At 40.2% G+C, this 22892-nt stretch overlaps 1 protein-coding gene across 1 annotated transcript in view; it reads right to left on the bottom strand.

Annotated features, from left to right (window-relative positions):
• The window catches only part of LOC309553561 (uncharacterized protein), a 309714-nt gene that overhangs the window by 4051 nt on the left and 282771 nt on the right, over nt 1–22892 (bottom strand). Inside the window, exons 49-65 of the mRNA XM_082254829.1 lie at nt 22589–22642; nt 21357–21464; nt 21012–21065; nt 20854–20907; nt 19496–19549; nt 19346–19399; nt 19151–19258; nt 16262–16315; nt 11075–11128; nt 10558–10665; nt 10420–10473; nt 8147–8182; nt 6436–6489; nt 5964–6219; nt 5746–5858; nt 3309–3377; nt 2139–2372 (exon numbers count right to left, since the gene is read on the bottom strand). Coding sequence (XP_082110955.1) covers nt 2139–2372; nt 3309–3377; nt 5746–5858; nt 5964–6219; nt 6436–6489; nt 8147–8182; nt 10420–10473; nt 10558–10665; nt 11075–11128; nt 16262–16315; nt 19151–19258; nt 19346–19399; nt 19496–19549; nt 20854–20907; nt 21012–21065; nt 21357–21464; nt 22589–22642 — 1518 coding nt within the window. The remainder of the gene's footprint in view (nt 1–2138; nt 2373–3308; nt 3378–5745; nt 5859–5963; nt 6220–6435; nt 6490–8146; nt 8183–10419; nt 10474–10557; nt 10666–11074; nt 11129–16261; nt 16316–19150; nt 19259–19345; nt 19400–19495; nt 19550–20853; nt 20908–21011; nt 21066–21356; nt 21465–22588; nt 22643–22892) is intronic.

Genomic DNA, 22892 nt, shown 5'->3' with positions numbered 1-22892 from the left:
TTTTTATACATTTTCATTAATATCAGATTTAGCGCATATTAGCGATTTTAGTCTCCCGTTTTGCATAGCTTATTTTCGCTCCATCTGCAGTGGAGTGACTGTCGGCAGTGCGATTCGCAGACAATTGTTGTCTGTTTATATAGAACACTTACCTATGGTTTATGCTATACCTGGAGAAAAGGTAATCTTGCTTTTATTTTTACTTTCATTATTGAGCTACATATCACATTGCATTGATTGTTTTAAGTTTGTATTTTATGTAAAGTTATCTTTTTGTGTCACTTCCTGTTTGATTATTTATTGTGAATACATGTCTTGTGAATAAATATTCTTATATATATTCCTTACTGTAGACTGTTTTCACTAAGACTGGTATATGCTTTTAAAAAGAAATTAATCAATTAAAAAGAATTCGCTACATACTGATTTGTGGAAATATTTGAGATTCTCCTACCTCACAGATCTTTGCTTATTGACATAAATAGACACTGTTATATTCAGAGCAGTATAAATATTCTGACAAAATACATACTATTTTATCTGCCAGTGTATTTTTATTCCTAGCCAAACAGTGCAGCCTTACCTAACAGGTTAAGAGACCTGATTTATTTTCTTGCTACAGTTGAGCAACATTTACAGATCTTGACCCCCAATGAATATTTGTGCCCCCCCGACAAACCACTAGTCGGTTTGTGACCAGTGAAGCATTTTGGGGAGGATATAAATATTTGGGGAGTGGTTTGATGAGCTCTCTTTCTCCCCAGACTGTGGTCTGGGGAGGTATATGCAGTAGTTTGTTCTTGCTAGGCCAGAAGGCTGTTTTGGGCCTAGCACATCCTCAAGCTGCCCTGCCTGGTTGAGGGGGGTACAGCTCCCAAGGTGGAAAGCAAGAGAAGGAATTCTACTAAAAGGGGGTGGTATCAGCCCCCAGATGACCCTGGTACTCCCTTGGATGGAGGAGAAGTGTGGCGGAGTCTAGAACCCATTTTGTTGGAGGTATCTGAAGCCCCGACCTTCTCTCCTTGTGAGCTACAGCAATACATATTTGGATGAGACTAAAGTGACTGCACCCTTCATTGTTGTATCTCTCTACTGTGGGCATGGCTCCATCCTGGGGTAATGTCTGCCACCCCGGTGCTGTTTTTTTTCCCCCTTCCACAGTTGGGAATGGGGAGATGGTTACATATTCATTACACTCAGGCGATAAGCAGTGTTTTTAGAATATTTCACTAACCTGGATCCTGGCAGTTAGACCTACTGGTTGTAGGTGTAAGATTTGTCCATCCTGAGGCACGTGGATGTTCTCAGTTTAGTCTAACCCTTTGAAGCTACTGAATTTGGGATGTTTTGTTATCCTACCTGTCAACAGCTTCAACTATTCTAAGCTTTGGAAAAGCTGTAGGTCAGCAGGAAAGTTCTAGTCTTCCAAATTCTAATGTTACAACTGGCAACAGTTTAGTGTATGTGAATGATTAGATGTCCTTATTGGTTATGTAAATGTTATAATGCTTTAAATTATAGTTCACATTAAAAACTGCCCATGCAGGTAAAGAGTGTATGTAGATAAAAAAACTGTGCATCTTAGACTAAAGTTGGATAATGCCCATCCTATAGGCATAAGCCATTTTTACGTACCTCCTAAAACCAGGCTGAAAAACTACCAGAGAGGGCATCTGCCTATGCTGTCTTGTTGCTAGGATATTGCTAAGGCACTCTCAGCTGCAACTGCTCAACAGAGGAGAGAGCTCTCAAACTCTTGCATGTGTTAAGTTTACAATCTCCTCTGACTAAGCAGTAATGGCTGGAAGTGTCTTAGCAAATGTCCTAGCAAGACAAGATGGGAGGGGGGGGGTGCCATCTCTGGGAGTTTTTTTGGTCAACCTTTAGGAGGTACGTAAATGGCCTATATATATAGTAAGTGTATCAGACAACTTTGCCCCTTACCTGCATAGGCAGTTTTTTGGTAAAGGCGAACTAACCCTTTTGGCTGGATTAACACTAAGCCAAATATTAAAACAATCAGGTGTTTTCACTTTCTGATAGCACCCAGAAATAGGAATTGTAAAAACTGTAAAAATCACACGCCTTAATGTTAATTTAAATATAAATTATAAATATCAATTACCCTAGATACTTACTTGGCACCCATCATATAATGCTCGTAACTGTGGTGTGCGGCTGTAACTAAGCTCCTCCTCATTGTCTGCCCTCAACTTTATCGACCGCTCATGATTTGCCTTCGACATGTCATACCATGCCACAGACTGCTGGCAGTTATAAGTGAAGTTTTGTCTGCCTACTGCACTTAGCAACTTGAGGAATGTCATTTGTACCACATGGATGGGGTTACCATCAGCATCAATGTAATGGAACTGTACAGAAAACAACAAGAAAATATGTGAAATACTGGCCTGTTATGTGCAAGATATTTAAAATATTATAAACAAAACAATGATGGCTTAAAAACAAAAACTACAACCCAAAAGAGATTCCTTTACTTGTAACCACTGTGTAACACCTCACTTTGTGCAGCCCTTTACTGTCATTGCACATTTTCCCTGAGTGCCAGTAGCTAATGACTTCTGTAGCTGCAGTGCCATTGTACATTGGTACTATAAATAAAAAGCTAGGAGGGAAAACCTTTTAACCTTTAGACTTGCATTGGAGCATGCAGAGTGGCTGCTTAGCTGCTGAAAGCAAAGAAAATACCTAGTACTTCCACATATAAAGGACCATGTGACTCATTCCTTATGTTGTATGGGGTGGGAAAAGAGTCCTCAGACCTGTGTAAGCTCAAACTAGAAAAATCTGAGATTGCACAGGTGCCTAATTTCCTCTCTGCCAGCATCTTAATGGAACAGTGGGGTAGTGAATTAAAGGTAAATATTTTCAGCTAGGGGACTAAAGGTCATTTTTTTAATACTAAATAATAACTAATAACAAACATATTATACTTACCTGCTCTGTGCAATGGTTTTGCACAGAACAGCCCCGATCCTCTATGGGGGCACTTGATGATGTGTGATCTAATTGTGATCGCTCCAGAGCCCCGAGCTGTGTGTCCATAAGACACACAGATCATGGTTTGGTCCCTCGCTCCCTCCTCACTGGCTGTGATTGACAGCAGTGGGAGCCAATGGGAGGGGGTGCATATTAAAGGCAAAGCATGCATTAAGGTTAAAAAAAAAAACTTCTGCTTTAAGAACCACTTTAAAGGAAACTTTCTGTTTTGCCCTGCAAAGTTTTTAGTAAAAGCTGCACATTACCAATTAACATACACTATCAATCCAATTAAAAATCAAATGTACCTTCTTTCCTCTTTTAAAGGTGCTGTACCAGTCTCCTGGGGTTTCTTTACTCCAAGCTGCAACTTTCACCTAGAAAAACAAGGCAAAGTGTTCATCAGTAGAACATCCATCAACCAAGAATTCAAATTATGATAAATGAATCTTCATATTGTGGGAATTTTCTTAATTCTCTTACTCTCTAATTACTATTTTTTTTTTTTATTTCCCTTTTTTATAAGGAGTCCAAAGGAAGGGCCATCATATTAGTGTCTCCTGTTCCATCAAAAACCCTATCAAAGAATGACATTTGAACAAAGGCTACTACGTTTAGAGTCTTTACAGTTTAGACTTCAGTGCCATTGAATAAAATAAATGAAGGATTACTGCGCTACTGTCATGGAGAACAGCTGCTGACACTACAACACAACGATATTGTACAAAGCTAAGAAAGGGGAGAAAAGTGACGCGCTATAAACAAATGCAGAAAATATTGCTATAGTGTTCTAACAAATAAAGTGCTGGGTATGAACATAAACAATTCTTTATATCACTAACTATACGGCTGTGCAAAAATTGTGCAATATAAGCAAATGTGCAGTAGACAACATCAAATAAAGTGCAAAAGGTTGTGCAATGTAAACAAATGTGCAATATAACAGATATACAATGTAGGCAACCTCCATATGTCACAAAAAGGAGCAAAAAATAATGTAAAGTCCTCAATCATATAGACAAAATGCTATAAAAGTTAAACTCCATATCCAGAAAAAAGGAAGGGGCATCACATGTTCAGAGTGCGACCATTACCAAAAGGAGGAGTCAGGAGTGCTTACTAGAGTTAGTGGACTCTAATACCAAATAGTAAATAGTAATAGTAAAGAGTCATTCAAGCACAAAGTAATATAACCCTGATGGCACAATAGTCTTTTTAGTCGATTGAGTTTGCTCCATAACATTGCGCCAGTTGGATACCATTTGTGATCACATTACTTTGTACTAGAACCGCTTGAAAACTACCCAGAGAATGCAAGGTTTCTACTTTCAAATAAAGTCTGTCTTTGATAGTTTTACACTATGAAGAGGCTTTTTGTTTTCTTAGGTACCCGAGTTCCTATACACACAGTAAAGAGTTGAGGAGACAGTGACAACCATCCGGGCACTATTGTGCCATCAGGGTTATACCACTTCCTCCTTGAATGACTCTTTACCATTGGTATTAGAGTCTACCAACTCTAGTAAGCGCTCCTGACTCCTCCCTTTGGTGATGGTCGCACTCAGGGTGACAACTTTCCATTTCTGAACACGTGATGCTACTTCTTTTTTTCTGGATATGGAGTTTAATTTTTAGAGCATTTTGTCTATGATTGAGGACATTATTTTTTGCTCCTTTTTGTGACATATGGAGGTTGCCTACATTGTATATCGGTTATATAGTGCATATTTGTTTATATTGCACAACTTTTTGCACTTTATTTGATGTTGTCTACTGCACATTTGCTTATATTGGACACTTTTTGCACTTTATTTGATGCCATATAGTTAGTGATATGTGTAATTGTATATGTTCATACGCAACACTCTAGCAATTATTTCTTCATTTGTTTATAGCGGGGCACTTTTCTCCCTTTCCTTAAGAAGATATTGAATGAAAAATGTAAGCATGGCAATGGGAATTTCTCAGAATACCACAACCTAGTTATTTTTATGGGTCCCTTCTCCTATTCATTCAGTTATGGATTACAACCCACATTATAATGATGTGTGGGAAGGGGGAGAGCAGAGAAATGTAACATTTGTAATAAACATTCTGTTTCCTTTTAAAATAGCTCTTTAGGGTTAGAGATCACGCTGGACTGACTCACTCAGTTGTGGATCTATGGGTGGGTGATTGTGGAGGCCGGTTGGAAGAGTTCCCTACCGATGATTTCTGCCCAACATAACAGAAAGGTGTCAGTAAGTTCTTTTTGGGGGTTTGGGTTTCTACCTCTGGGTACGGCCTTTAGGTGGTTTCTGGATGTACTTGTAAAGGTAGGTAAATAGAGCACCTGATATTCAATTAAATGCAAGTTGAAAGATTAATTTTGGATAGTTTTTTAGAGACTGCAGCTTCCTCAGGGCTGTTGCTATATGCTAATGATGAATAGGGAAGAATCTCAAGCAGCCTCTGCAAACACAACAGACACACCTGTTTGGGATCATTCCCCATTCATCATTAGCATACAGCAGCAGCCTTGAGGAATGGGGAGTCTCTGTTCCCCTGAAACGCATTGGCTTGATCACTTGTCGCTACCTTTAATAAAAATGATCCAAAATTCACCTTCTAAGTTGCATTTTATTGGATATCAGGTGCTCCTTCTACGTACCTTTACGTTTCTCTTCAAAAATATCAGTAGTTTTAATGATTCCTTCTTTAACTGCTATGAAAAAAACAAATTCAACCATGTATATCTATACTGACCGATTCAAACTTTTTATCCGGGTATAGACAAGTCTCTCCTCCAGACGTAAAATTACAGAACACTTTGAAGGCATCTCTGTTACATCCCTGATTTGGATCAATCCAGTATTCACCTGCGAACGGAACAGAGTATATAAATATCTTAAATCGTTACTTCTATGAATCCATATAACGTCGCTAGATATGCCTTGCACAGGAATACACAAAGTCTCACTCACCATCTTTATAATTGGGGTGACACATCTGAAGCTCTTTACAGGTCCTTGCTGGGCTGTCTTTGGTGCCTACAGGCCACCTCATCTGTTCAATTTCTGTTTTAAGTGATCCAAGTGTGGCATAGATTTCCTCCATTCCATCAGCCATGTAGTCTATCTCTCCATCATCATTTTGCAGACCACCAGAGTGTCGCCGCCTTTTTCTGGTTGTCTCGTATGCTTCATATGGAAGAGGCTCTACGGCTTGTGCTGGGCGACCCTGTTATGAGATCAACAAGGCTTTAAATAATGTTTTCCCCTGCCACGTGGCTATCACAATAATGTGGGTGAATAAGGCAGCTGCTTCTATGAACAATCAAAGTTTGGCTAAGAGAAGATTTCAGGATTTTCAATTCAGGATTTAAGGGTTCTGCTTACTTATAAACACATTTCTTTCTAAAGAGGTAGCCAAATAAATAAAATCCACATGACTTACTGGTGGACCAGGAGGTCCTGGTTGTCCGGGATCTCCTCTCATGCCTATTGGACCCTGGAAAGAGAATAGTGATCAGCAGTGTTTCTAATGGTTCCAAGTAAGATGGAGTGGACTATATTGATGACTAATGCTACCAGTTTCTTGTAAGACTGTATTGTCTTTTAGGCTTAATACTCAAGCTAAACAACAAACCCTGCAGATAATAAAATGCCTAGCTTAGGCTGGCCATACACAAACCAATATATTGATGAAAATCAACCAGTTGGAGCAAAGAAAGTGCTGACACCCAAAAGACAATTATGGACAAGCATCATTAAAGCATACAGTGTGGGAAATAAATATTTGATGTCCTGCAGTTTTTAATTGACTGTAAGGATGGTGTTCTTAGGGTAATATTCAGCATTTTTCTTCCTTCAAACACGGTTAGTCTCCCTCCTCAAAAAGGCACATGTGTACAGTCATGCCAATGAACATCTAAATGATTCAGAGAAGGATTGGGAGAAAGTGCTGTGGTCAGATGAGACCAAAATGTAGGTCTTTGGCATTAACCCGGCCCGCCGTGTTTGGATGAAGACAAATGCTAACTATGAGCCTAAGAACACCATCCCTACAGTCAAGCACAGAGGTGGAAACATTATGCTTTGGGGCTGTTTCTCTGCTACAGATACAGGCCGACTTTGTCGCATTGAGGGGTTAATGGATGGGACCATTTAATGTAAAATATTGGATGAGAACCTTCTTCCCTCAGCCAGATCACTGAAAATGGATAATGGATGGGTCTTCCAGCATGACAATGACCCAAAAGATACTACCAAGGCAACAAAGAAGTGGCTCATGAAGAAGCACATTAAGGTCATGGAGGGGGCCTAGCCAGTCTCCAGACCTTAATCCTATAGAAAATTTATGGAGGGAGCTGAAACTTCGAGTTGCCAAGCGACAGCCAAGAAACCTTAGGGATTTAGAGAAGATCTGTAAAAAAAGAGTGGACCAAAATCCCTCCTGAGATGTGTTCAAACCTAGTCACTAACTACAAGAAAAGTCTTACCTCTGTGTTTGCCAACAAGGTTTTCTCCACCAAATATTAAGTCATGTTTTTCTTGGGGATCAAATACATATTATACTCACTGAACTGCAACTTCATTTATAGCATTTGGTTTATGTGTTTTTCTTGATGTTTCATGATATTCTGTCTCTATCATTTAAAATACACCTAACAAACATACAAAATCTAAAGAAGACCAAATACTTATTTTCCCCACTGTAGTAAGATTTTCCAGCATGTTGGAAAATGAATGTCTAGTGAGCAACTGTTTTTTCTTTTTCCACAAAAAAGGCAAACCATTTGATCAAGTCCAAGTTTGCCTGATTTAGGGAAAATATTTATGAGGACAGAGGTTAACATGTGTCTCAAATCCCAACATTCTCTTTCAGTGAGATATACAGTATGTCTATACATGGGTAGAGAACCTTTTCTTTCCAAATGTTTACAATACACCATTGATGTATAATTTGTATGTCTAAATCACCAACAATCAGTTTTCCGGTTCTCCATATCAGATATGCAATGTATTATGGTTATATTAGCATTGCATACAACTGGCAAAGTAAAAACAAGGTCCCAAAAATGATACATTTACAAATCTATCTCCTTCCTCTGTGAGTACCTTTGCATTAAGAGATATTATTTATTTCTCAGTTCCACAGTACTTACTGGTGCTCCTTTTGAACCTTTCTGTCCTAGATGTCCCTGCAAAAGAAAATGCAAGTTACGAAGATTACTAAAAAATTATTTTCCAAAAGTTTTCTGAGCTTTAGTAAGCTATGCATTACTGTGGACGTTTGGCGGCAGGACTACAAGATCTGGGCCAATGTTTGGGGCCACATCCAGCCCTGAAGTTATACAGGAACCAGCGCTCAGCAATATAAATAGGCGGTTGGGGGTAATCCTAATCAGCTGAAATATCTGGCCTTTCTTGATATAGATTGAATCCAAATTTAAACAGCATAATCTGCTATTTTGGTCCACCCCCATCTCCTCTACATCTATATGTAACCACTGAGTGACAAGTTAACTGACAGTAATGATACCTTTATCTAGTTCTTCCGCCCCTGAAGAAGCTTTGTATAGCGAAACATGTCGAGCAAGGATCTAAGTGGTGGCATCATTAGCCCCACACTCAAATAAAGAGGACCTTACTTGTCAAACAATTCTGAATGGTCACCAGTATTATATTGGTTATATATATATATATATATATATATATATATTTCCCCCCCCCTTTCTGTATGTATGTTTTGTAATGTTAACATGTCAATCACAAATGTTACTTTTTTAGACTTTAATAAAATCTGTCAATTTTTACACATATGAATTTTTGAGTATGATACCAGAAAAAGTCCCTTTAAGCCCACCTTTTACCAATGTCCCTAGCAGGAGTTGGTTGTTCTAGAACTGTGGCATCTTTAACCAAGTCTAAACATCACTAGTGATTCTTAACATTCTAAAGCCTGGTACACAATAGAAGTTTTTTTTCGTTCAGCCCAATGGGTTGCACGTGTGTACAGGGCTTTAGAAGTAAAAATTAATAAGGGGTTTCTCATTTTGATATTAAATGATAGGTCGCTGTATACAAGGATATTCTCCTTATGAAGAAGGGTAGACACATAATGAACAACAAGACAGCTTTCATTCAATTGCTGCTTATAGCTCATTTACTGTATATCTTATATTTACCTAAAGCTATGACTTCATACTTTATCTCGCTCCTGCACCCCAGATTTCAGATGCAGATTCCTATTCAAGCCATTCTCAAAAAGAACCAGCATCTAATCAGTAAATTTCTCCCTCCAAAATGACAACTGATGACAGAGAAGTGGAACTTTTTATTCACTGGTTTACAGGATAAATGCATCTTTATTACAGATTTTGTTTTCCTTCTCTTTTCTGCATGTTAACAAGCCCTTAAAAGTGTATTTTCACATTTTGGATGGTGTTAGGAAGTGTCAAGGAAACAACGGTGGCACCACACATGAAGTGAGGAAAAAATCTGCAACAGTGTAATTGCCTTGTACACACGCAACGATTATCGGCCGACCGATCGGCCGACTTTTGTCCAGTGTTGTTGTGTTGGTTGAAATGTGCTCTAGACTTGCACTGGACTTTTGTTGGCCAACAAAAATCTACTTCAGAAGTGATGTCATGTGCTGGTTTACTTTCCGTGTGTTTTTTCTTCTCTGAGCATGCCCAGTCTGGCTCATCAGATTTTTGTCTGCCGAAATCTGTACTGACTGACGGAAAATCGGCCGTTGTGTTGACGGCCAACAAAAATTTTATAGCCTGCACACCAGATTTTTTTCGGCCGAAAAGTCGGAGTCGGTTGTCGGAAGCATCATACTAACAAGCTGACAATCGGCCGATCGGACGTTGGCCGAATATTTACGTCCAACAATCGCTAAGTGTGTACGGGCCTTAACAAGCTGAAAATCGGCCGATCGGACGCTGGCCGAAAGTTCACGACCAACTATCGACGCGTGAGTACGAGGCATTAGAGACAGCCATAAAACACTGAAGCAGGAAAATGCTGACGTTAATTCTAGTCTTCACCAGTTCTACTAAAACCCATTTTTTTTTTACCTGTCTGTGCTACTTTTAAAGATTTTGAGAGAGGTCTGAGCTTGACTTTTACTTGAAGAATGAAGATTTGGATAGAACTTCAGTTGCCTATATCTCTAGATATATTGGGTTACTTTAAAAACTGTTCTTTCGAAACTGTAAAATTAAGTTGTTGTTTGCAAGTTCAAATTTGGAGTGTGGATATTTAATACTATTTAGATGCAGCTCTCACTTTCGATCTTTTAAGCATCATATAATCCTGCAATCTTCTTTACATACAGATGACTACATAAAAAAAAATTCTTGATTACCCAGCAACTAGATGCTTCAGTATCACATCATAATAAATGAACAATATCATTTATATTTACCGCCAGGCCGTTGGTTCCAGGTGGTCCATTCGGTCCAGATGGTCCAACATGTCCCTTAAATATGGAAGAAGAAGGGGGTTATAGTTCACCTTCATACAGATGGTCATGACTTCATGACCATCACTGTGGGTTACTTACAGAGTCTCCTTTGGGTCCCGGTACACCCTGAATTCCAGGGGGTCCTCTGTCTCCTTTCTCTCCCATTTCACCCGGAGGTCCAATCAAGCCAATAAGACCAGCATGGCCCTGCAATGAGAAAGTCATTTAACATTCAATGTTACAAACTCTCAGAGCAAATAAATATGCATATTATAATTTTGGTAGCAAATCTGGCTGTTCAACTGGAAATTATGATTCTTAAAGTATTTGTTTCAAAATAGGCTTTTTATACCTCAAGTGACTGAGAATCATATTGAGCAGTGGTGGGCTTTTTTACAGCCCTTTGATTAGATGATAAACTATGTATCTGGTAGGTAAGGCAGAATGTTACTGTCATCTGATTGACTTTGCATCTGTTACCACTACATTGTGATCCAACAAACACATCTGTCCTCATGCCACCAGCTGAATGTCAATCAAAAAATGAACATAGTCTAACAGCATCTTAAAGAATTGGATAACAGGTAGATAATAGAGACTAAAATGGAGAGCGTACCTTATCTCCCTTAAATCCAGGATCACCTTTAAGACCAGGCAGTCCACTGGGTCCCTTTAAAGAAAAATAATTAGTTTGTTTTTTGCGTTGCATAACATAAACTGACATTCTGTGTGTTAAAGGTTCTGTGATTTTTCCAGACATAAAAATATTTGTTGTTTTTAGGAGTAAACATCAGTTTCTTGTGAGAACATCTCTAAAACAAATGCCATTGGAACAATGTTTGCACACGACTTGCTTTGCTGTCCTCTAATACAATGACAAATAGCTGTATATTTGGGCAATTTTCAGATTTTTAGCCGTTGCTGTTGTTTTAAAGCTTTTTTGAACATTGGACCCAAAACTTTGTCAACAGGGATTAAGAATTGCTTGAGCTTTTGACATATTTGACCCATGGTGTGTATGATTAGAGATGGGCTCGATGTTCAAGTCGTACGTACGTAAGTGCGACTCGAATATCGGGTGTTCGTGTGTTTGCTGAACACACGAACAAACGGGGTGCTCAGCGAAAAGTTTGCCCTCCGAAGAGTGCCACATAATGCACTGTGATCTTGCAGTGCATTGATTACTGATGATTGGCCAAAGCATGCACCTGACCTGTATGCTTTGGTCAATCACAGCACAATGTGCTCAGGGGCTAAGTCCACACCCCACACTATATAAGGCTGCTTACATGGCAGCCCTGTGTAGTGTGTTAGTGAAGATTAGGCAGGGTAGCCAGTGGTGGATTGTGTGTTTTTTTTTTTTTTTTCTTGCAGCAGTAGCATTAGGTTCTGTTGCTGCGTTATTAGTAGTCCCCCTTCTGTGTCGCAGGTGCTATACCTTCTGTGTCAGCAGTGGTTTTCTTTTTTTTTTTTTTAGGGCATAATTACTGTCCCCCTTCTGCGTCGCAGGTGTATCTCTTTCTGCATCAGCAATGGTTTTCTTTTTTTTTTGGCGCAGCAGCACTAATAATATTTAGGGAATAATTGGTGTCCCCTCTTCTTCATTGCAGGTGTTGCTCTTTCTGAGTCAGCAGGGGTTTCCTCTTTTTTTTGCTTTCTATTTTTTTATTTTAACATCACGTAATGTGATGTCAGAAGGGGGCGGTGCCACTGAGTGACATAGCCATTTGGCCCTGCCCCTTGCCTATATAAAAACTGTCAAAGAGGAGAGAAGGCAGATGGCAGAGGCGGAACGTTTTTATTTTTTCTATTTTCCGGGTCTGGCGGGCATCGTTATTGAGGATGGAGTTACATCAACGGACACTATTTTTTATTTTTTAATAAAGGACTTGTCAAAAACTGTTTCTTGTGTTTCCTACTTTTTTTTTTTTTTTAGTGAATGGGATGGGGTACCCAATACCCATTCACATGGTGGGGGGGGGGCGAGATCTGGGGGCCCAGATTGCTGCAGCAGGCTCTATACATTGTACAGATGTGCCACTTTCCAGGCAGAATAAGGGGACCCGCCAGGCACGATATGTAATGGAATTTTTCATTTTTATTGTTTCACTTTAAGTATCATTAAAATCATTGCTCCTTTAAAAAACAATAGTTTTAATAATGTTTTTTTTTTGCATTGATACATGTCCCCCAGTGCATGTTTCACTTTAAGCATCATTAAAATCACTGCTCCATTAAAAAACGTTTTTTTGCATTGATAAATGTCCCTCAGGGTATACCCATACACTTTTTATGGCAATAATTTGCATATAAGAGTTTAAAATGAGGACTATTGATTTATCATGTTTGTCTCCCATAGACTTTAATAGAGTTTGCATATTCGCTAGAAGTTATTCCCTGTTCGAAATGTTCTGGTGCGAACCGAAGAGGGGGTGTTCAGCTCAGAGGCGTAACTAGAACCTTCAGGGCCCTGATGCAAGAAACCATGAAGGGCCCCCCAGACCCCTGGCCGGGGCCCTTACCTTCAAGCCCAGGGCTCTTCCCACTAATCCTGGGGCTCTTTACACTTGTTGCATGGCCTTTTATTACGGTCCCGCAGCAGGATTCTTTCACAAGTTCTGCAGTGGGCCCCCTTCCTGCAATCTTGGGGCCTCCCCACAGTGGTGCAATGCCAGGGTCCGGTTGCAAGTGTGACCTTTGCGATCCTGGAAGTTCACCCACTGGTTTGCTACCGGGCCCCCTGGAGCATGGGGCCCGGTAGCGATTGCAACCCCTGCAACCCCTGTAGTTACGCCCCTGGTTCAGCTCATTCCTATGTATGATACTACAGTGCCATTTGGAGTTTGGATTTAAAAAAAATGCCTCTCTCATAGAAATGTATGTAGAAAAGGGATACACCAATATGGGAATGGCTAGCCAAACTTTCTAGCTAAAAGCCAGCAGCACAAGTTGAAAGAAGGACTCAACAAGACCAAAGAAGATTCTGCCAGGTGAGTGGACTTCATCTGGCAATGACACTAAATCTACACTATGAGAGAACCCATTTTTGTGCAACTACTTGAGTAGCCTAGAGCAGTGTTTCTCAACTCCAGGCCTCAGGGCACACTAACAGGCCAGGTTTTGCAAGAAAACTGAAATACATCACAGGTGATATAATTTGCTACTCAGTGATTGCAGTATTCTAGTCTGCATCTCCCCAAGGTAATACTTAAAATCTTGCCGGTTAGTATGCCCTGAGGACCGGAGTTGAGAAACACTGGTAGAGTAATGTTTGCAATGAAGCACCAACCATAACACAAGTTATTTTTTAGTGTATCTCTATAGCAGTGGTGGCGAACCTTGGCACCCCAGATGTTTTGGAACTACATTTCCCATGATATTCATGCATTCTGTAGTTGAGCATCATGGGAAATGTAGTTGCAAAACATCTGGGGTGCCAAGGTTCGCCATCACTGCTCTATAGCATATAGATTAGACAGCGTGTACATGTGTGTTGTATGCATATTTGTAGAAATCTATGTATGTCTTGTATTGTTTTCTTACAATTGAAAGTAGTTTGTATATGCAGCATTCTTGTTTAATAAAAGGCACATTGGAATACTACAGGTTTTTTCAGTTACTTGTTTTACTGCAAAGAAGCCAATAAATACAAGAAAAACACATCCCCAAAAAGTTAGCTAAAACTACATAACAAGCTCAAAGAACTTAAAACAACTCTTCTTAAAGAATTAGCTCATCTTTTAAATTTTTTTTTAAAAAAGTGCATTTTTTATTTTTTTTACTAGGAGCCTGGAAAGCATTGTGCCCGGGATCAGCAGATTGTGGGTGCCATGCAGGACTCCTGCAGACTTGTCAGTGTATCTGTTTCCTCGTACCTCGTACAAGCAGACAGGTACACACTGCTCAACAAGCGCTCAACAGCAACCTCATAGTTCATTGAGAACTACAAGCCGATAGCGGAAAAGGCTGTCAGTATTTAGTTTATGATTCACATAATTCTATGAATGAATGATCTGGCCGTGGAAGATCCCCCGCTTGCTGTCACTAGATGCAGCGGATCGGGGAGATGATGCAGGAGTGGAAACATGTTACATGTTCCACCCTAAAAACAGGTGGTCCCTACTCATGGAGATAAATTAGACCTTGTTCATGTGTTTTGTTTTGCATATGAACACACCTTTTTTCTATTGTGCAACCTGAAAGTAGTGTCTTCATCTGGAACTCACAGGCAGAGATGTATAGTAACTAAGTAGAACTACTTCACTACTGTACTTTAATACCCGAAAGGCGGTATCTGTACTTTCCTGGAGTAGAATTTTTTTCTCCTACTTCCACTTTTAATTCACTACATTTTTTCGATGATTTCAATACTTCTACTCCGATTTTCTTTTTTTGGGCTGCATAGTTACTCGTTACTATTATAAAAATTACCACTGCTAGAACAGTAGATGGCAGGTTTCATGAAGCTCAAAACATGTGTATTATCAGCGCATACGAAAATAAATGCTACTGTATGTATAAATAAAAGCTGCATTTGAAATAATAAAAAACAATATGATGTTCAAACTTTTGACTTCTTTCTTTAATAACTACATAACACAGTACTTGTACTTTTACTTTCAGTACTTGAGTAGCAATTTTTTTTTCAAAACTACTGGTACTTTTACTTTCAGTACTTGAGTAGCAATTTTTTTTAAAAAACTACTTGCAATACTTAAGTACAAAAAATGTTGAATACTTTAGTACTTCTACTCAAGTCACTTTTTGATCGAGCACTTCCACTTCTACTCAAGTCACTTTTTGATCGAGCACTTGTACTTTTGATCAAGTATGGGTTTCGAGTACTTTATACAACTCTGCTCACAGGCCATTTACATTCTGGGAGCTCTGCCACATGTCACCACTCAATTTGTTTCAGCTATACTTGTCATCAAAGACATAACTGGCATCTCGTCATGTGATAGCAACAGCACTGTTTGATCCAATCTTATGCCACAACCAATAAAGAGCCCTGCCATCTTTCTGTGGAATACTTATTTTACAGATATAAAGCAGTGGAAGGTAGAGCTGCCTCCATGTTGACTATTTTGCTTCCACTCTCATTCAACAATTCATACATGAAAGAAAAATGTATGTTAGAAAGAGAATCCCTTTTTTACTTATTTCCACTGGGTTTTTTTTTTCTGATATTTGCCTTTCTTTCTAACAATCTACCCATGGATGTTTTCGGTTCACAGATTACTGGCATCTAGGTTCCTCTGTACTGCATAAAGAGGTTTACAATCGTTGGACATACGAGCTTACCTGTCTGCTGGATATTATACAGTGCTGCGGAGTGTTTATGTTGCAGTTCCTCACCTGACTTTGTCATCAGTCATTCAGCCTGTGCCTAATCAAAAGTTCTGTATTCTTGATACATCTCCAGGTAACCTGCATTTTGGTTTGCCTACCAGTTGGCTGACAACATCTGGGCTTTCCCATGTGTTGCACTCTGGTATGTAAGTAGGGTAAGATTCACACCATCAGTTGTTCTGGTGAAGACCCAACATGCTGAGGTTGTGGCCCAGTGAGAGTTCCCCACCTAAACTGTGACACAGGGAGTCCACCCAACCCTTCAACACTTTTCTTTCCACAAGTGAAGAAAGCCATGTAGAATGTTAAATCATAAACCCCATCTTCACTCTTCTTTAACACATTCCAGTATGCCATGCACCAAGCGGCACTCACTGAGGACCATCACATACATCTTAACAGTTAAACAGTTGTATTTTCACAATTTTGCTTTATATTTCTGTACACTTACCAAGGGCCCGGGAGGTCCTGTCTGACCAGGTGGTCCGAGTAAACCTGGTTCCCCCTGTAATGACAAATACCTAGGATTAAATACATGCTAACCCTCCCATTATACTATTATTTTTTTACAGTATTTATCTAGCACCAACAGTTTGTGCAGCACTTTACATTATAAAGGGAGACAATACAGTTAAAATACTATTCAATACAAGAGGGTTAGGAGGATCCTGCTCCTGGGAGCTTACCATCAAATAGGGAGGGGCATGAGTACAAAAGGTAATAACTGTAAGGTATGAGCTGATGGGAGAAATAAAGTTCTGTTTTTATGTGAAGGTGCGATAGGCTTCTCTGAAGAGATGAGTTTTCAGGGATCACCTAAAAGTTGACAGAGTAGAAGATAGCCCGACAGGTTGGGTTAGAGAGTTCCAGAGGATGTAAGAGATTCTGGGAAAGTCCTAGAGATGAGCACGTGAAGATAAGATAAGGGAGCTTGAAAGTAAGAGGTCTTAGGAGGATCAGAGATGGTGGTTTGGGTGATATATTGAGAGAAGACTGGTGATGTAGTTTGGGGTAGAATTGTACATGACTTTGTATGTTGTTAATATTTTAAATTTTATTCATTGGGCAATTGGAAGCCAGTAGAGGAATTGGCAGAGAGGGGTAGCAGACACTGAGTGGTTGGTAAGGTGGATGAGACTGACAGCAGCATTCATGATAGACTGAAGGGGGCATAACCTGTGTAGAGGTAAGCCTATGAAAAGGGAGTTGCAATAGTCAGGGTGAGAAATAACAAGGAAATGAATGAGTTGCTTTGTGGTTTCATTGGTTATTTTGGAAATATTACAGAGGTGAATTCTACAAAATTTGGACAGTGGTGATTTAGATCCAGAAAGGACAGGTCTGAGTCCAGGATTACACCTAACACCCTGGGATGGGTGGAGGGACTGATAGTTGTATTTTTGATCTTATTGGAAAAGCCAGGGAGGAGGGCACAAGTTGGGAAACATATAAGCTCAGATTTAGAAATAATGAGTTTGAGGAATTGGTGTGACATTCATACTTATTTGTCAGTTAACCGCTTGCCGACAGTCGCAAGTACATATACTGCGGCGGTCAGCCCCGGCCAGGCAAAGTGACGTACCGGTACGTCACTCGCCTGCAAGCCAATAGGGGGCGAGCGTGCGCCGCCGGAGGCGCTCTCCCACCCCCGCTCGCTCACTCTGATCCCCGCGCGTGTGACCGGCGGACTCGATGTCCGCCGGTAACTCGCGATCGTCACTTACAGAGGGAGAAAGGCAGGCGGCTAGTGTAAACAAAGCCGCCTGTCACTCTCCCTTGTGTAACAGAAGAGATCATACGGTCCTGCTATGTAGGATCGTAGACCTCTGCTGTTACATGAAAAGCCACATCCCATAACAGTTAGAAGCACACCCCTAGGGACACACTTAAACCCTCCTTCCCCAATAAAGTTAACCCCTTCCCTGCCAGTGTCATTTTTACAGTAACAGTGCATATGTATAGCACTGATTACTGTAGTAATGTCACTGGTAACCCCAAAAGTGTCAAAAATGTCAGTCAAGGGTCCGATCTGTCCACCGCAATGTCGCAGTCCCTCAAAAAGAATCGCAGATCCCGCCATTACTCGTTAAAAATCTTTCCCTTAGTTAGTAAACGCAATAACTTTTGCGCAAACCAATCAAAATACGCTTTTTGCGATTTTTTTCACCAAACATATGTAGAATAAAACAAATTGGCCTAAAATGTTAAAAAATTTTGATTTTTTACATTTTTTGGGGAATTTTATATAAAAAAATGTGAAAAATATTGTTATTTTTGCAAAATTGTCGCTCTTTTTTTGTTTATAGCGCATGATCAAAAAATCGCACAGGTGATCAAATACCACCAAAAGAAAGCTCTGTTTGTGAGAAAAAAAATGCGTCAATTTAATTTGGGTACAGCGTTGCACGACCGTGCAATTGTCCAGTAATATCATGCAGTGCCGAATTGCAAAATACCCCCTGGTCAGGAAGGGGGTAAAATCTTCCGGGGCTTAAGTGGTTAATAAGTTAGTAATGCAAAAGTAAACTGAAGGGGTGAGGAGTAGAGAGATAGATTTGGGTGTCATCAGCATAGAGATGGTATTGGAAGCCATGGGAGTTTATCAGGTGACCAAGGAAGGAAGTGTAGCCAAAGAAGAGAAGGGGACCGAGGGCAGAACCTTGGGAGACCCCTACAGAAAGAGGAAGTGGAGAGGAGGAAACAGAGTTGTAGGTAACACTGAAAGAAAGCTGTGATGGGTAGGAGCAGAACCAGGAATGAGCAGAGTCTTGTAGGCCAATGGATTTTTTTTTTAAGAAGGAGCAGATAAGCGATGGATACATGATTCTCTAGTCCAAGTCCCCACAGATGCTGGATTACAGTCTGTGATTTAGTGACTGTGCGGCATGTGGCAATCCCTCAACTAAGTTTTCAAAAAATCATTGTATTCCACGGTGTGCGCATGATCTCCCTCCACCCCCTCCATTCTCCTAAACAGATACTTTCAAACAGTACAGACTCATACAGAAGGCAACATGTGCAGGAGTCTTGGACTCTGTGGGTGCCCAGGGGGCCCAGATACAACCTTCATGCTTCTTCAGTAAACCCAGGAAATGGTGGATTCACTTGTAGGTAGTTGGTGTCTGATGGGGCCATACCAGCACAGGCAATGAATAAATGAATGCACATCAGTCCATTCTCTGATGTGTATTGCCAGTTTTAAAGCTACCTAGTTTTTATATTACTGCTCTGCAACAATCAGCTTCCTGAAAGCCCACGGATATAAGACCTAACCAGACTTCTAAATCCTAACATTTCACAGAATAATGCCATGAGATACTGTGCCTGAGAGATCACTTACACCAGGCCCCGGAATGCCTCTCAGACCTTCAGGTCCAGGTTTTCCAGGAGATCCTTGTGGCCCCACAGGCCCAGTTTTTCCAGCAGGTCCGTCAGTTCCAGACTCCCCCTATTACACAGGAAACATTACAAATATTTATTGAAGTATTCTTCTAGGTTTAAGAACTGAATGTGCATACTGTTCAGTGTAACTCACCTTTGCTCCTTTTTCGCCTTGACGACCCTCTTTGCCTGCAGTCCCCAGTTGTCCCTACAAAAGGAGAAGGATATATTGTTTAAACAGCAATCCCACTAGAGGCAATGGGACACAGCCACCACACTAGACACCACAGACACTGATACTCACTCTTCGTCCGGGTGGACCTGTTGGGCCAGGCTCTCCTGAAGATCCAGGTGGTCCCTTTAAAAAAATATTTAAAAGATTGCTTTCCATTTCTGATAACCATTTAGGTTGGTCTTCAGAAAATTGTTTAAGTAAAGATAACCATAAGAAAATTTTTAGACAAATCATTATATATCACCAAGAACATTTCGGTACCTTGTTGACCAACAAGTTTCATGATTTTTAGACCAGTGTTTCTCAACCTTTTTTCAGTCAAGGCAACCTTTAAAATTCAACACAATCTCAAGGCACCCCAGTCTAAGATTTAAAACTAAACCAATAGTTTTTGCATTGTAGCAAATCCACATGGGTAGGGCACCCAACATAAGCGGTGACTTATTCTTCCAAAGCAAATACACCTTTGCACACTAGTACTGATTAGTATTCCAATGTTTCTCTTCTCCCTCAGTTTCTCTACCTCACTCAGCTAATGTGACCCTAGTGCTGAAGGAGAGGGGCAGGGGAGGGGCAGGTGCCCCAGGTCCTCCTTATTAACGGATGACATCATTGGTTGTTAGGACACTAGTGGCTAGAAGGCTGTATTGGTGCACCATGAAAGCCTGTGACTTTGTGTAAGTAAAAGGCAGGCTTGATCCAACCCCTGGCTTGTATACTGTTTTTGGGCAATTTCTAAGTATTTTGCCAAGGCATCCCTGAAGAAACCTGAAGGCACCCTAGGGTGCCTGGGCACCCTGGTTGAAAAAGGCTGCTCTAGCCATCCCATAGTTCATATCATACTATCCTTGTGTAAGCAGTATTGTGGACATACAATGTGGCTTAATCTCTGTCCATTTCTTATTGCTATCTGGGACACTGTTGGTGAGATTTACCCCTATCTCCTGTCCAGAACATTGTCAGAAGGACAAGTACTAAGAAGAAATATTCCTAACAGTTACACAGTAAAGCAGTGGGACCTGGGTGATGTGCATATCCTTCTGCAAACTGCTATAAAATTGTTTTATTTTTGTGTTGCCGTTGGAGAAATTTTCTCCTAAATCTTGTGACATAATAGGAAATGAGGGTGAATCTCCCCAGTCGTGTGTGGGGAGCTTTTCTCTATCTTCCTATTCTGTCTGACACCTTCAAATAGTCATCCTATCAGCATGTTCCTTGTTAGCACATAAGCACTGAAGCACAACTGATGAAGGCCTTGTGTTGCATCTCCATCTCTCTGCGAGATGCTGTACAGGGGCTGATAATTCATGTACTTGCTGTATACTGCTTGCAATTGAAATAATACATTTAAAGATTGAAAGTATTCAGCTTTAAGCACTTGGTAAGCGACACTTAAAAAATTACACAGCAAAAAATGTGTAACTCACCGGATTCCCACTTTCTCCAGCATCGCCCTTCTCTCCAGGTACACCATCAACTCCCTGAGTGACAGATAAGAGCATTGTTATCATGACAATTTGAAAATATAGTCTATGCACAAAATGTGCATCAAATCACTGATAGGTATCTTCCATAGAAATCTTACTGGTAATCCAGCCTCTCCTCTTGGTCCTGGGTCTCCTGGGAAACCTATGGGCCCCTAGAAAGAAAAGATATATTCAATGAATTCAAAATATTTGCCAGTTGTTCAAATTTGGTTATTAGTCAGCTTCATCTCACTTTTGAGTTTTTATGCAATTGTACTTTTTATGATCTATTGTCATTCAGACCTATTTAGTAATACATTTAATGAGCAAGCTAGTATTTGGAAAGTTCAGGTAATTGTTTTTGTCTTTATTGTCGGAGGCTTAGCTCATTTAGTGTGTCCAATGTTGGACTTAGCACGTGTATGATGAGCCCTCTTGGTTTTGTAGGTATCAACAGAACTCACCATGTTTCCTTTAGGTCCATCTTCCCCTGGACGTCCCTTCTTCCCAGGAGGTCCAGCTGCTCCTGAAGCTCCAGATTCACCTTTTTCACCAACATCCCCTTTACCTCCCTGAAATGAAACAATTTTTTGTCCCAGTTATGTGTTTTAGTCAATTTTTATATATACTTGTCGACAAGTTCTACATTTACTGTATAAATATTTTCTTTTTATCCTACAGACATTATATAGTATTATAGTATCTCTGCTCAGCTCATCCATGTCAGCTTTTCAAACAAAAAGATATCAGTTTGGATGTTGAACAGCTAGGATAGATGATATGACTCTACAAGGGTTATATTGGCTCCATTATAAATGATTCCATTTTGCCCTGATTCTATGATCAACCTGTTTTTATTCCTACACTGTAGTGGCCATTGCACCTGATGTTTCTCTCTCTCTTTCTAAGATCATTCAATAACAGTGGCAAACACCAAAATCTGTCATATTTGACCATCGCCATTTTTCCAAACATGGATAACTTTACACAAGAACTTATCTTTTAAATATGAACTGAGATTTAAGTGGATGAAGAAATGTGAGCTCTGTATGGCCAGCTTAAAGTGTTACTAAACTCACCACAGTAAAATCAGTCTGTATATGCAGTAAAGCATGCTTGTTATACTCACTGTGGAACTTAAGGGGTTAACCCTGTGCATTGTGTGAAAAGTCTGTTTTATCCTGTCTTATGTGATCCTCTTCTTCTTCCACAGTCCCCAATTCATCTCTTTATAGTACAGAGCCTTGGGGGCACTCTGCACGTGCTCAGTTTGGTGTGTATTGCTAGAGAGTTTTTTTTTCTTGGGGGGATGCATGTGATCGGTACAGGACCAATCAGCACTGTCCAGACAGAGGAGTCATGCAGCCTCATAGGACAGTAAGAGTGCAATAAAAACTCCTCCTACAAGCTTTAACCAATGTTCAGCCGGGCACTGATAGAAGTCACAAGGCTGCTATATACTGCTGATGAGAAAAGGTATTTAGCAGTTTATATTTACTAAAATAATTGCATGTCCTGTGTACTGTGGGAGACCAGATATAGTGAATGCAGCCTCCTGGGTTTAGTAACACTTTAATGAGTGGAGGATATAAACATTAATAAAATAATCTCCCTGCTAGCCTTAAGTGTCCCCATCACAATATACATCTATGACACATATATATTACAGCCATCATCTTTTTGGCCACATACTCACCGGGGGACCAAGTTCTCCTGGTGATCCTGGATCTCCACCTTCTCCTGCCTCTCCCTGTAGGGACAACAAAGATTGATTCAGTACACTATGCCATACATGTAGACTGGATTACTGAAAGAGGAAGTAAACTCTGTAAACTCTGTAACTTGAACCTATAGGTAAGCCTATGATAAGGTTTACCTATAGGTACTGTAAATTTCTCCCAAACATGCACCGTTTAGAAGATATTTATTTTGCATGCAGCCAGTGACATCACTGCTGCATACGCTCTGAAGGAACGGCCGCCTGTGCTGTTTCTTCAGAG

Source organism: Pelophylax lessonae (genome assembly GCF_965119305.1).
Source record: "Pelophylax lessonae genome assembly, chromosome: 4".
Classification (NCBI taxonomy): Eukaryota; Metazoa; Chordata; class Amphibia; order Anura; family Ranidae; genus Pelophylax; species Pelophylax lessonae.
This window is presented reverse-complemented; position numbering and strand designations above follow the sequence as displayed.